Genomic DNA, 14,131 nt, shown 5'->3' on the forward strand with positions numbered 1-14,131 from the left:
AATGAAAATAGTTTAAATCTTACCTGAAAATTAGTTTTCACAAGTTGACACATTTTTGAGAACACCCAATGACAGGGTAGAATAATAATGAGCAAAACATAATTCAGTAAAGCCGCAAAAGATAATTAAGTTTCCAACTATCATTTCAAGGCTCTCTTAACCCTTGGAAAATTGAGGATGATATTGGACAGTAAAATTTACATGCATTATGCTCAATTATACATGTGTTAGAAACCACACAGTCCATTTGGTATTCTGCAGCAGCCAAGCCATGTTAATTTGAGCAAACCTGCAAGCATGCATACAACCTGACCATCCTGGAAATTATCATTTCCATGAAAGGCAGATCAGCAAAAGTCTCCAGACATGCCTAGCACATGACTGACTCTACTGAGAGCTAGAATTCCTCTCCAAATACATCACCTTGAGAAGGCAGCAATAATCTTACTACAATAAAAAATGGCACATATTGCTGTTACTGGTCCCATGGCAACATCCAATGGGATTATTAATTAATTAATTAATAATTATTATTGATTCTCTTGTCTGAAGAGATGATTTTATACACCAAAGATGCTAACTAGCTCGGAACTTACACACCATGCTGTGGTCTAAAAAGATGTGTCATGAGGAGATAAAACCAAAAGCAGCAAGATATAAAAATGTTATTGGCAGCTTTGATTTCTAAGCCCTTGTTTCAACCACATATAGATTAATTTGTCCAATGTTATTGTATGAAATAGAACAAAATTTAAAAAAAAGGTTAACACCAGGGACACCATGATAACAGTGTGTTAATTTTTAATTAAGACAAGAATTGCATAAGGCAACTAAAGAACACTTCATCAGCTCCCAGAAGCTTTGTTTCTCAAGGCTCTACTTCAGTCATCTTCTCTTGAAGTTTTAAAATCTGAATAAAAGTACAATTGGCCAGAATCCTAGCAGTCAGCATCACTCTGGTACACCCAGTCCCAAAGCCTAGGTGTACCCTAGTCCCAGATATTAAATTACCATGAAACTGTCATAAGAGCAACCATAAAAATAGACCCCCCACCCCTCAGAGCACCCACTGGCAGAGAGAGTGCCTGCTATGGAAGGACAGCACCCACCTCAGTCCATTTGAAAGCTCCAGCCTCGGCGCTGCTGCATCAAACCCACACCTGCCCCCACAAATAAGCAATGAAACTCATCCTCAGCCAAACTCCGGTATTACATGTTCCTCCAAGATTATCTTTAAATTATAATCATAACTGAGGGCAAAATATGTTCTTACCGTTTTTTTTTATGCAGTGATGCCTAATATGTTATGAGAAGACAAAACAAAAACCAGCAAGATATAGAAATGTTATTGGCAGGTTTGATTTCTAAGTCCTTGTTTCAATCACAAATAGATTTATTTATCCAATGTTATTGTCTGAAATAGTGTGAAGTAGGTATAGCCAAGAGAAAAGATGAACTATTTTGAAATACAAGGAAACACTACAATGCTTTTATGTTGACACAGGGATTATATTTCACAAGAGGTATAACATTACACCCTCTAGTAAAAACAAAGTCCAAATACCACAAGACATACTACAAATTTGGATGAAAAAGACTACAAACACACAGAACTTATAGCATTTGTATCTTTTGTCTCCTCTTTCTTCCAAAGTTTCCATTACAGCTCGCCTTAGGAATGTCAATATTAAGTGTAACTTTCACCATAATACTTTTATAATTCTGTTTGGTGAAATTGACAGAATACAAACAGAATCCAACACCTTGCACAAGATGCAGTGAAGCAGTGACTAGAACAAGACAGGGAGGGAGGGAAAAAAAAGGTTTCACATCAGAGTAGGTATCTGTATTTCACTAGGTTCCCACTTTTCCTCTGCAGTACTCTCTGGGCACATCTCCATCCTCTACACGTTTTTCAGGCCACATTCCTCAGGCATGCCTGAACTTGTTCTTAGAGCCCTCTACATAGGGCAAGTCTTATTGGGGGGGTGAGGAGGGGGAAGAGGAGGGGAAATAAGCCTTCATCCCTTTTTGATCCCTTCTCCCTCCCCACCTGCACGGCCAAGCACACACAGTCAGCAGTGCAGTGCTCAGAGACCTGCTCAGGTACAGCCTTCTGCCTCCTGCAAAACTTTGAGTCCTTCTCTTCTGGCTTGAAATGCACATGTACCAGAGTAGGGCTCCTTTATTTAATGATAAAATGGGCTTATTGCAGAGCTTTTAATAAAGCATTCACCCAGCCAACTTCATTTCACTAAAACAAGACTATGCCATAAATAAGCACAATGATAAAAGGATGGCAACCTAAGCAACATTCATTTTGCACACCCAAGACAGAGACATCAGGATGATTAGCCCAGAAGCATGTACCAACACTTGCTTAGCAGAAGCCTTAGCCCTTGATGAGCACCAATTAAGTTCTTTCCTTTGATCAAGGAGAAAGATAATATCACACTTATGCCACAAAGCTTTGATTGCAACAACACACCATACCCTTTGCTTACCTACACCTAACTACTAATCTAAGAAACAGTCCAAAAAATATATTTTGTCATTACAGTGATAAAGAACATTCTTCATTCAAAACGTTGTAGAGAGAAGAGCATATTAGAAACTACTTTAAGACAGCACTGATATAGTATTATAACGGAATTCAGCCAGGGGCTGAACGCAAGACTGTAGACCAGAGTCACAGAGGTCAGTGATCTGATCTCACCAAATCAAACACAGATGCTTGGCTTTGTCCAGCACGTGTGATGCTTGATGAAAATTAGCTACATTTCATAATACCATAAATATCTATTTTAATAGGTAATGAATGTTTAACACCAGCAAAACAGATCGGGCTGATTCAGTGCACCCCCTGCAGATCCTACAAGCAGTAAAATGTCATTGCTTGTACTCTGCAAAGATGGAGGCAGGCATATGGAAACCCACAGGCAATTTCCTCATGCAAAGGAAGCATGGCCCAGGGACCTGAATGATAGACTCAGACTCCAAAGTTATCCCCCTCTGGTAATGAGGGCCCAAATGACATAAGGACTCTATACCAGGTGTAACATCAGCCAGAGACCCACAGTCAAACAGCATTTTTATTTGAATCTCCTTTATTTTACAACAGCCCTGTGTACAAACACACTAAAATCTTGAGCTACCCCAACACCACAGGCAGCTGGGGCCTGAAGAACTCCCATAAATGTGTGAGAGGTTGCTATAGAGATCCCAGTTCAATTAACTCCTGTTTACCCTTCCATTCCTGTCCTCAAATGTGCCCTGCCATTGGTCAGTAGCTCACTACCCCCTCCTTTTGACAGGATTTATTTGGGGTGTGTGGAGGACAGAGCAAGGAGAAACACTGCAGATACACCATTCCTCTAGGAAGGCATGGCTTGACTGTGTGATACCATTAGGCAAAGACAAGGTGCAAATTCAGAACAATATAATCACTTCTATGGAAAATATCCAACAGAAATCAATGTCTTTCACTTAATTCACAGAGGCACTGTTTAGACTTACTAACATGCCTTCTGTGTGAAGCATCAGTGAAAATCCTGCCCTAAGATGATGGAGCAAACCAAACACTGAGCAGTCTTGCCACCTCTTCTACAATTCCCTAATCCTGACCAGTCATCATCTGTTAGACATGCCTGGAAGGAGCTCCATGCCTTAAACCAGGCAATTCAGAAATTTTGATTTAAGAGACAAAAAAGAAAAAAAAACCCCACATACTTTTGAGTACTTGATAATAGGCTGTATTCACACATCACTCATAACTGCAATTCATCCTGTAGCACATGTTGAGTAACAGCTTTTTGTTGGGGTCTTTCACTACAGAAAATAAATCATCATGGCAAATCTCAACATACATTTTTATCCAGTCTTTTATCCTTTGTCTTCCTATAGCTCTTGCAATGTGCTAATGAGTGTAAAAACAAGGAGAGGCATGATTCTTGTTTAAGAAGTTCTGCATGCTGAAAACACAGGGTACCAGGCAAGAAGTGCAAGGAAGAAACATAAGAGCTCTGAAAACCTGGAGCCCAAGCAATATTTCATCAAAAATGAGCCTTTTCCTATAGAAGTGTCCAACAACAGATACAAATTACTTCCTGACCCTCAAGTTTTAAAGAAAGAAGGAGAAAAGCAGCCTGCACAGTGGCCAATCCCTGCACCTTAAACTAGACAGTTTCACTACATTCTGTGAAGTTACAATCAACTTTCCACTAATGCCTATTGTGATTTTTAGCTTTTCAAATATTGCTTTTCCAGACATGATACTGAGAGGACTCAACTTTCAGAGTTCCCGATGTTTTTTTATAGTAGTTTGAACAGCAATTTAATGGCAAATAAACAGAGCTGACTGTGAATACAAAAAGATCAAGGGGAAAAAAAATCATCCACAAGCAGCTCAAGAAAATGCAACACAGAAAAACCCATGAAAACGTGATCTAAACACAAGAACACAGAGGCCAACTTTGATTTATGTTTTCATACATATTCACTCAGCAACAATGCATGAATAACTTTAAGACTGCAGTAGTACAAACTCGTTGTTCTAGTTTTTACTTTGTTTCAGCCCACAAATAAATATAAATAGATGCATTTAGTATATTTCACCTTTTCCTAGTAAAACATTATGGGCAAGCTTGGATGTGCAAAGAGTGGTTATGCAACACCATTCTCTGATCTAATTAACAAATGCTCATACAGATTATTTTTTAGGTAACCAAGAAAAGGTAAGAAAAGAGCAAAGAGCTTGTTCTGTATCCCAGGCATGGGCAGCTCTCCCTGCTATTCCTCACTGAAAGCAAAATACCAGGGGTTTCTTAGTGTTAGATCTTCCCAAATAACTTGAACACAACGACATTCACTTGAGAATGCCTAAAAAGAAAAGCTAAAAAATAACTCCAGGCATCACCCATAACTTGTTCTAAAACCCAGCTGTCTTTTCCAGCTCCCAGAACACACAGTTAACAGGACTGACCTTGTGGAAATCTCCCTGGGTAAGGAAGATGGCTCTAAAAAAAGAATACCAGGCCCTCACAATTAATTGCTACCTATTAATAAATTAGCATATTTCTCCCTCTTCTCCCAGACATACCTATAAATGTAGCTGCTCAACAGCTTTACCAGGAATGGAAATCTGAGTATTTCATGACATATGCAGGAATAAGTAATGTCCATGAACTCCTGAGAAAGGGAGTAACTGAACCTGGAGTGCAATAATGAGCCCCAAGCAGATGTGATCCCCAGCCAGCCGAGTCTACAGCTCCAGTGACAAAGGCCAGGCTGCAATGGAGCCCCACAACAACAGAGGCTTCCAACCACAAGCATGTCAAACTTGTCTTTACCGTGTAAAATTTGGCTTGAAGTCACAACTCACACAAGCATGTGAAGCCTGGGGAAAGGGGGAAGAGACAGATCGGGCTACAGCAAACAAAGAGGAGGCACAGCCATGTCCCTAAGACAACAGTGACATTTCTCACACAGGAGGAGCTCTGTGACAAATGCTGCTTTCCTCCTCCTCTTCCTCACATCTTTTGAGGAATGACCTCAACTGAGGGGTTTCCAGTAGCCTGGGACTTCTGAGACCAGAAAAAGTTTCACCATACCATCAATTGTCATTATGCCAGTAAAATTAAGTCACTTTTATACAGTGTACTGCAAATGTGCTGCAACTTCTGTGGCCACTCACCTGCCCTGCAAGAAGCTGAACAACTCTAGGAATACCTCTTGAGGAACTCTCAAGAAATTCAGGCACAAAAGAGAGTGCTGGGATATACAGGTGAGGACTTTGAGCCCCCAAGCATCTTACACTGCACAAAAGCAAGATCACAGGTCAACTACAACACTACCCAGGTGTTAGTCTGTACCACAACAAGGATCAACTCAAAACAACCCAGAGAAACAAACCCCAAACACATCTTCTCAGCAGAGTTAGGAAACAGTGCAGACAATATTGTTCAAAGAGCACAAACTCCACGCCAGCCCAGGCACAAGTAAATGAACACAGCATCCTAGGAAAATGCATGCCTTTTCATGGCTGAATATGGCCCCTAAATACTATCTGAATTCATTGTGCTGTAAGAGAAACCTTTAACTACACCATCACTTCTTTCAGACAGAAATTGAGGTGGTGCTTATAGAAAAAAAATCAGATTCTTTACAAACCTTGATGCTGTAGCTAAAAAGTTATCACATCCTTGCTTGAAAAATGCTTCATGTACATAGAAAATTATTGGCAATAAAAGCAGAAGTCTTCCTCTGCAGTTTCAGTTTAACTAGACCAGCTCTTATTAGCTGCATAGCCTGCTATTGCCACTACAGCGCCCTGTGCCAGAAAAAACACCCTTGTTCACAAAAAATAGCAGCATTCTAGTCTGAATTAGCAAGAGAAGACAAGCAACTGTGTTTTGTATCAGCTGTTGTTGGTAACAATGAACAGAGCTCTTTTTATTTTAAACCTGACTACAAATATCTAAAAATATTTAATGTTTAGCTTACTACTTCTTGATAGGTTCCATTTCAAATGCTGGATAAATGCTTCTTACAGTATTTTCCAAGGACTGAACATCTTAAAATCTCAGAGCAAAACTCTTCAGAACAAGAGTTACCTTGTTTAAAAAGTTATTTAAGAGTAACAAGACACAAAACAAAAAAACAAAACAAAACAAACAAAAAAAAAAGTAAGCTGACCAGGAGCAAATAAACTGTCCAGCAGTGGTCATACTTTGGGATTTTGCTTTTCAGGGATTTGTTTCATGGAAAAGAGTAAGTTTCCATGATTCATTTTGGTCTGGGAAAGTTATAAAAAATATTTAATTTATCAAAGTTTGATGGGGGGAGAGTGAGAAGGGGCTCAGTTTCTCATTGAACATTAATATGGACTGAGTCAGACCACTTATTTCCACCATTCTCTACATTTTGCAAAGGTATTTTTTATCATTGTATGATAAGTAAGAATCATTATCTGCAAAACCAATCTCTCCACTGAGAGCTGGCATCTCCCAGCAGTTTTTTACATCATGCTCCTAAAATACATCTCCACAGCACCACAGCACTGACTACTGGCAGCAGATATCACTAGCCAAATTATTTTGCCCAGAGCTCAACCAGATCGTGGCATCACTTCTCACAGAAGGCACGTGCAAGACAACAAAGAGCTTAAGCTCCCCTCCGAACACTTGTTCATAAAACTAACCTTGAGAATTAAATGAAATATTCATAAGATAAAATTAAATTGGTCTTGGTCTAACATGAAACCCAGTGGTTGTGAACTACACAGTAAATAACTACTTCAGGTTGAAAATAAACTATGAGACATTGTGCTAACAAGGCTGTTAGCTAGCTATTAAAGCCTCTGTTTTCATGTTCAGAGATGAAAGTATAACCATAAAGAAGAATTTTCCACATGTCATTTCTTTATTACAGTCTTACCACGAAGGGGGTGACATAAAATGACTCTGTGTACTAAACAAGTCCAACGCTTACCTAGAAACTGAAAAACAACAGCACAAACAAAAGTCACCAGGAGTCTTTCATTTATTCCTTTACATTTCAAAGTACACGTGTTTGCATTAGTCAGAAGATCCACCCCCCAACTACAGCCAGCCCTCAAATTACTCTGCATTGCACTAATTGAGGGTCCAGCTGAAGAGTTACCTGTCCAAGGAACCTGCAAGTGAAATAAATTATGCAAGAAAGGAAGCCAAGCATGCTTAAGAATAATAAAGGCTTTTAAAATGATTAGCAGGTTTACTCTTTAATCTGGCAAGGCAACAAACTTTCAGCACCCAAGAGAAAAAACACAATGAGGGAAAAGCTTTATATAAATATCCCACATGCCAAAGCAAAAGGCTTATTTCATTGGAACAATGCACTCCTTTTAAACCAATTCCAAGCATTAAAAAAAGAGAGATCTTTCTGGGGAAGTTATTTATACGTTAACGCATAACTTCACAGCACGTTTGCGTGGAATCCTCTCCTCACAAAGGCTGCTTGGACAGTCTCTCACTGGCACCGGCGCCTTCAGGCACATGTTCACGCTCAGGAGGGCTGGGAGTATCCATCTCTGGCTGTCTGAGAACACGGGTCTGCTTTCCAAACCTGCCGGAGCGAGTGTGGGGCCGCGCTGCCGCCAAGCGCTGACCGCAGGCCGCCGGTGCCGAGCGAGGCACGGCGGGCAGAAATGGCTGCTCCGAGCCAGGGAGGGAGAGAGCGCCGCTCCCAGCGCGGGCAAACCTGCACCCCTCACAACATTCCCAACTCCTCAGCAAATTAAACTCCAGCTAAGCCTGCGAAAATACTTTATGTAACCAAAGAGGATCACACTAAAACCTAATGCCGCAAGAAAAAAAAAAAAAAAAAAACCAAAAAACGAGAGACGCGCGCTCCAGAAGCCATAAATCCCTCACCTAACCCATAGCTCCACTTCCCTTTGATTCATTCCCTGTAGAGCGGGAACTGCGACACCCCGGCCGGCATTCGGAAAGCGCTCGCAGGGTCCAAGCGCAGTATGACAGCACGGGGTTGAACCTGCCCTCGGAGGAAGCCACGGTAACACCAAGCGCTGCCGAAATGCCCGGGCAGGAGCGGGGCGCCCGCAGCCATCCCGCCCCCCGGAGTCCCCCGGAGCTGGGCGGGCTGCACATTGCAGCCCCGCCGAGGCTTTCCTTGCTCTGTCAGCACTACCAACAAACCTCGAAGGAGAGAAGGACGTTTTTGCTAGCGGGAGAGGGAGAGACACAAGCACGCACCCGAGAGATGAGGGGTGGGAGGGATAGACGGACAGACCGGCGGACGAAGGGGCCGCTATTCACCTCTCCGAGATGGGACTCTCTTCAGTCCCATCACCGCTGAACAGGATAAAGAGTTCTTGCTTAGTTGAGCTAGTTAAAAAACTTCTTGCTTAACTTACAAACATGAGGTTTTTTCGAACTGTCAACGGCTTTCGCTTGAGAAGCTGAAAGTTAACTTTCGCAGGACTTTTCCAACCTGAACTACTCTGATTCACGATCCTCCTACCTGCCTGAAGGAGCGCGGCAAACCCCCGCTCCATGCAAGCGGGCTGGCCAGGACGAACACAGGGAGAAGGGACCGAGTCATGGGTAGAGACCCCACGGCAGATACATACATATGCAGATATATATATACACACACACACGGACCTGAAGTTATCCAGTCTCGCTGCAAAACTTTCTCTTCCCCAGTGTCAGAAAAAGAAAAAACCAATACAACACCGAAAATCCCGCAAGGCGAAGCAGGCTCCAGCAGGCGCGGAGGAGCGCCGGCAGGAGGGCGCGGGAAGCCGCCAGCTCCCGAGCACCACGCCGGGCAGTCCCGGGGCTCGGCCGGGGCCGGCGCTGGCCAAGGCCGCGCTCCCCCGCCGCCCACGCCGCCGCCCCGCCGGGCAGAGGAGCCGCGGCGGCAGCGGAGCACCCCCAGCGCGCCGCCGGAAAGTTCCCCCGGCGCCCAGACGGCAGGGCCGGCTCCCTCTTACCCTTAGTCCAGTCCACCACTTGCTTCGGGCTCCACTTGGTCACCGGCTCCATGGCGGGTCCGAGCCCGCCGGCACCAGCCCCCGCTCAGACCGCAGCTCCTCCGGCCGCGGACTCGCCCCCTCTCACGCTCCCATCCCGGCAGCGCCGCTCCGGGCCGCCCCCTCCCCGGCCCGACTCCTCCCGCCGGCCGCGGCCGGGCCCGCCCCGCTGCCGCTCCGCCCCCAGGTGCCGCGTCCCGCCCGGGCCTCGTGCTTGGGAAAATGCCGAGAAAAAACTTCCAGGGGTTCCCGCTCCGACAGATCCGGAGAGAGGGCGATTCGGGAGTCGCCCGGCATGGTTCCCCGGGAGCGGCGGGCGGGCCATGGTGGGGAGCGGCGGCCAGGCGCTGCGCCCTGCTTCGGTGGTGGCTCAGACTGAGTCACGGCCTTGGGGCAGTTTTAGCAGCAGAGTGCCTTGAACCACGCTTGTCCCCGAATATTGGCATTTGGGGTTTTTGTTTCTGAATCCCGCGCCTAAAAGCGTCCTTGGGTGTGGAGACTGTTTCGCCAGAAGAGTTTACTTGTATTTTGCTCACTTGTCTTGGGGGCTGCATTAAGCCATCAGCTGCACCTCAGACTCGCATTCCTCGTGGGAAATTTGTCGCTTATGTCCTGGCCACCTTCCGAAGCCCATGGAAGTCCTTACTGAATGTCAGTCTCTTCTCAGAGGTTGAAGGGCTGACCTCCAGAACTGTGTGCCCAGCATACCGGCATCTGCCATTCCCTAGCACTGAGCCCATAAATCGGCCTTGCAAACACCTTTCCGTGCCGCAAGGAAACATGAAGGAAACAGGAGTGTTTATTGTGTCTATCACAATACTATCTGGTTCAGCAGCAAATTGCAGCCTGAAGCCCTTTTGTAGCGTGCACAAGTGTCCCACTGCTCCTCTTCCTCAATGAGGAAGAAGCAGCGTAAACACTGCTGTGACAATAAGACCGTGAAATTTTAACTTGGCAATATTACAGAGTGGGCAAGCAGCTGGGATTTGAGACTGTCCAGTATCCCACTGTTCTCATCATCTCCCATCTCGACCCATCTGTTATCCTCAGTCATGGAGCTGAAATGTAAGCTCTTTGGGACAGGGGCCGTCAGTCCTGTGCAGGGCTGTGCAGCACCCAGCTGTGCAGTGCCCAGCTTTCCCACCACGCCACAAACAGCTGCCTTCTGGCACACACTGCCTCAGACCCCTATTGGAATCAGGAGGAGTTTTAGATCTAGTTCTAGTTTGGGGAACCAGTAGTTTAAAAGAAAGGGGGTGTGCATGTATACCTAAAAAGTATAATTTGTTCTCTTTTTTTGTTACATGCCGATTGAAGGTTTATTTTTAGTTCTTTATTATAAGGTTAACTCGTTTTAGCTGATTTCTGTATTTGCTTTCTAGTTTCTGAAATAGAACAGCTGTCAGTTAACTTCTCTGCCTATCTGAAAGATTAAAGTGCAGTTCCTCACAGCTTTAATATTGTGTAACAACCAAAAGTTTCCTGATTCCCTATTGAATCATGTTGCCATTCATGCTTTTAAAAGGTAAAACAGCAGCTCTCCCCCCTCGCAGAGGCCTGAGTAAACAGATGGACCCTGCTAATGGTTTCACATGGGTTAATGTAACAGCACTTGTTTTAACTACACAGATGCTTCCCTAGGTTGCAGGCAGGATAGGTCTCTCGCCCTTGGTGTTTGGAACACCCATCTGCTGTCATCCTTCTCTGTCACAGGTCTTGGGCCAGCCCTCTGCCTGATTTGGGTCAGATGAGCACAATATTTTGTGAAGAAGGCATGCAGAGAGGGTTGCTAGCAGATTGCCAATCCAACAAATCGATTATCAATACTTAGTATTTTTGGTCATTTTCAAAGTGACAAATCTATTATTTTTTTTTTTTAAGCAAGACAACATTGCAGTGACTTTCTGTGCTTTTACTACATGATGTCCCCCAACACCAGCTGCTTTACAGCCTCCTCTGGACGAAGGAAATGGGGCTGACAGGGGAAGGCAGCATGTCTCCTGTTTCTCAAAAGGATCCTAGCCACATTGCTTACCTGTGCTACTCTTTGCAAACCCACATTACAGCTGCTTTTGAGTTGATCTTTCTCATGATTACATCACCATAATCTGATCTTTATTTGAGATGAGATTACCTAGTAGTCCAATGGCATGATGCAATTAGAAGTTCTGTATATAGAATAAGGTGGTTTTTGTTTAAAAAGAACACTCATTGCCAAAAAAAAAAAAAATTAAAAACCCAAGCAACTCTGTCCATTTTCTAGCAGTGCCATATTAAAAAATGACACTTCTCCTTTGAATGCCTTCAGATCCTCTCTAAGTCAGTTTATGAGTTTTTAACCAGTACCAATTATTAGCAAAGATGTCCATTCCTTTTCTCTGCTTGCAGCCTTGCATGGCATTCATTGCTCTGCCAAGGACCTGGCTGCCAGCTCTCCAGAAGTGCATGGGTTCTCTTTTATTACCATTTTCCAATGGTAAAAGAAAATTGATTTGAGGAGACGATTCAGACCAATTGTTTGCTGATTCCCTGTTTTGTTTTCTTCCTTTGAACTCTTGCACTCCAGGTTCTCAAAGGGCTCTCAGGCCAATTTGCCTGACAACACAGAGCTTAGTATGGACCATGATCTCGGTTTCACAGTCCTAGGCACAGCAATATGCTCCCTCCCACCACCCCAGAGGAAAGACAAAAGAGTCTTTTGTCTAAACCCACAGCCACATCCTGCCAAAATGGCAGAAGAAGCTACACAGTGTTTGCCATCTTCAGCTTTCTCTTGTGGCAGCTGATCAGCAAGAGGAGGGCAGATGACTCTCTATAACAGAAAGTCTGTGGGAATAAATTATTCTTTCCAGAAAAAAGAAAGAGTATTTGGATATTTGAAAAAGCTTAGCATCATTTCATTAGCTATATTGGCAGTACTCTAGCTTAACAGTGCATTACAATTCTTTTCTAAACACAGTCTGGTTGACCCTGCCTCTTAGGCCTTAATTTTTCATTCCAAACCTGTGACCTGCCAGGTTACCTGCCTGGACCTGTTTTTTGGACATATAGATGGTCTTATGCCTGAGAAAGTGACCAAAGTGGACAACAAGGATGACGTTCAAGTTTTTAACTAGCATGAGGGTGAAAGGCAATAGATGATGTAACAAAAATACCTGCTGATACAGAGAGAACAGTTGAGAGTTAAGTTTGAGTTTGAACCAGGTTATCTCTTCACACCACATTGCTGTTTTTGTCCCCTGGCTGATGCATCACAGTGTGTCTGTTACCAGACTCAGTACCACCCACCAGAGCTATGCCTCACGTCCCTTGGTGTGTGCAGGTTTGCAGGGACAGCACCTCCCTTCTCTAAGAGAGGCAACTGCTGCTACTCGTCTTGAGAGGGATGAATAAACAACTGCTTAGCCAAAAGTCACATACCAAGTTCAAAAATTGTGGGTTTTGTTTAGGGCCACAAAAAGGTAATTTTCTTGCTGGATCAATCTTTTTAGGGTCAGCATATTGCAATTTGTGTTTTTGAGTGGAAGGGATGTTTATGTTCCACAAAGCACTAAGCAAGTTTTACATTACATTACATTTTAATTACATTATTCATGAAAGGCTCAAGGTTTATTTGTTTCATTTGCATAGCTGAAAGCTGTGAAAATTAACAAATTTAAAGTGTGCAGAACAGAAACCAGTAATTGGGTAAAAAATCCACTATTTGCCTCTATTGACAATCCATAGATGAGCAGTGAGGCGCTCATCCCTAACATTTTAATAGTCATAATGCCTCAAATACTGTCACTACAAAAAAAATTTAAAAATAAAAATTAGGATTTATCTTTTTAAGCATTACCTTAATCAAACACAGAGGCCACAGAAGTCGGTAGGACTTTTTGCACAACAAGAAAATTTTACTCTACATAACTGGAACTTAGAACTTCCCGGTAAGGTCGGTGAGTATTCAAGTTCTTTGGAAATAGCAACAGGTAACTTAACTGAGTCAGAGTGAGTCAAGTTCAGAACTGGGTTTGGTTCAGTCATCATGTAATTAAAAAAACTCATGCTAGTGGGAAACTGTTGTTGCATAAGAATCAACATCCTATTTCTCACTTTGATACCAGTACTGATTAATGATGTATCTCTTCTATACACGAGAGTGTGGGAGATCTTGGTGTAGCCTGATGGGAGAAATAGGTCTGCCCAGTGGTGTTTGAAATACAAGGTTATACCTGTTTGTCAGTAACCAAAGTTAGGTTAGGAAGACCCACATATATGACTGTATTTATAATGGATCTATCAGATTTATTATTTTTCCCCCATAATAAAGTTCCTGTGCTACTTATTTCCTAAGGATAGGAGTTCTGTATTTGGATTGTCCTTGTTATTCAGCTTTAAACTACCTACACAAAGTGGGTGAAAGTTGCCATTGTCTGCTGGTATAGATGTATATATATATATGTCTGCATATAAATAGATGTGTGTGTATCTGTACACTGATGACTCTGCACAAAACTGATGTAGGCCGTAAGGAGAAAGGTCTTCTCCTGAAGTTTTTCTTCAGAGCAAAATCCTATAAACTTTAACAAGTATATATTTTTCCTTCAAGAATGC

General features: G+C 43.3%; 1 protein-coding gene across 1 annotated transcript in view; it reads right to left on the reverse strand.

Moving 5' to 3' along the window:
• CNKSR3 (CNKSR family member 3) overlaps positions 1-9,639 on the reverse strand; it is a 53,620-nt gene extending 43,981 nt beyond the window's left edge. The window contains exon 1 of the mRNA XM_064708193.1: positions 9,497-9,639. Within this exon, the coding sequence (XP_064564263.1) occupies positions 9,497-9,548 (52 nt within the window). The 5' untranslated portion in view covers positions 9,549-9,639. The remainder of the gene's footprint in view (positions 1-9,496) is intronic.
• Between the last annotated feature and the right edge of the window lie 4,492 nt (positions 9,640-14,131).

Source organism: Zonotrichia leucophrys, chromosome 3, assembly GCF_028769735.1.
Source record: "Zonotrichia leucophrys gambelii isolate GWCS_2022_RI chromosome 3, RI_Zleu_2.0, whole genome shotgun sequence".
Lineage (NCBI taxonomy): Eukaryota > Metazoa > Chordata > Aves > Passeriformes > Passerellidae > Zonotrichia > Zonotrichia leucophrys.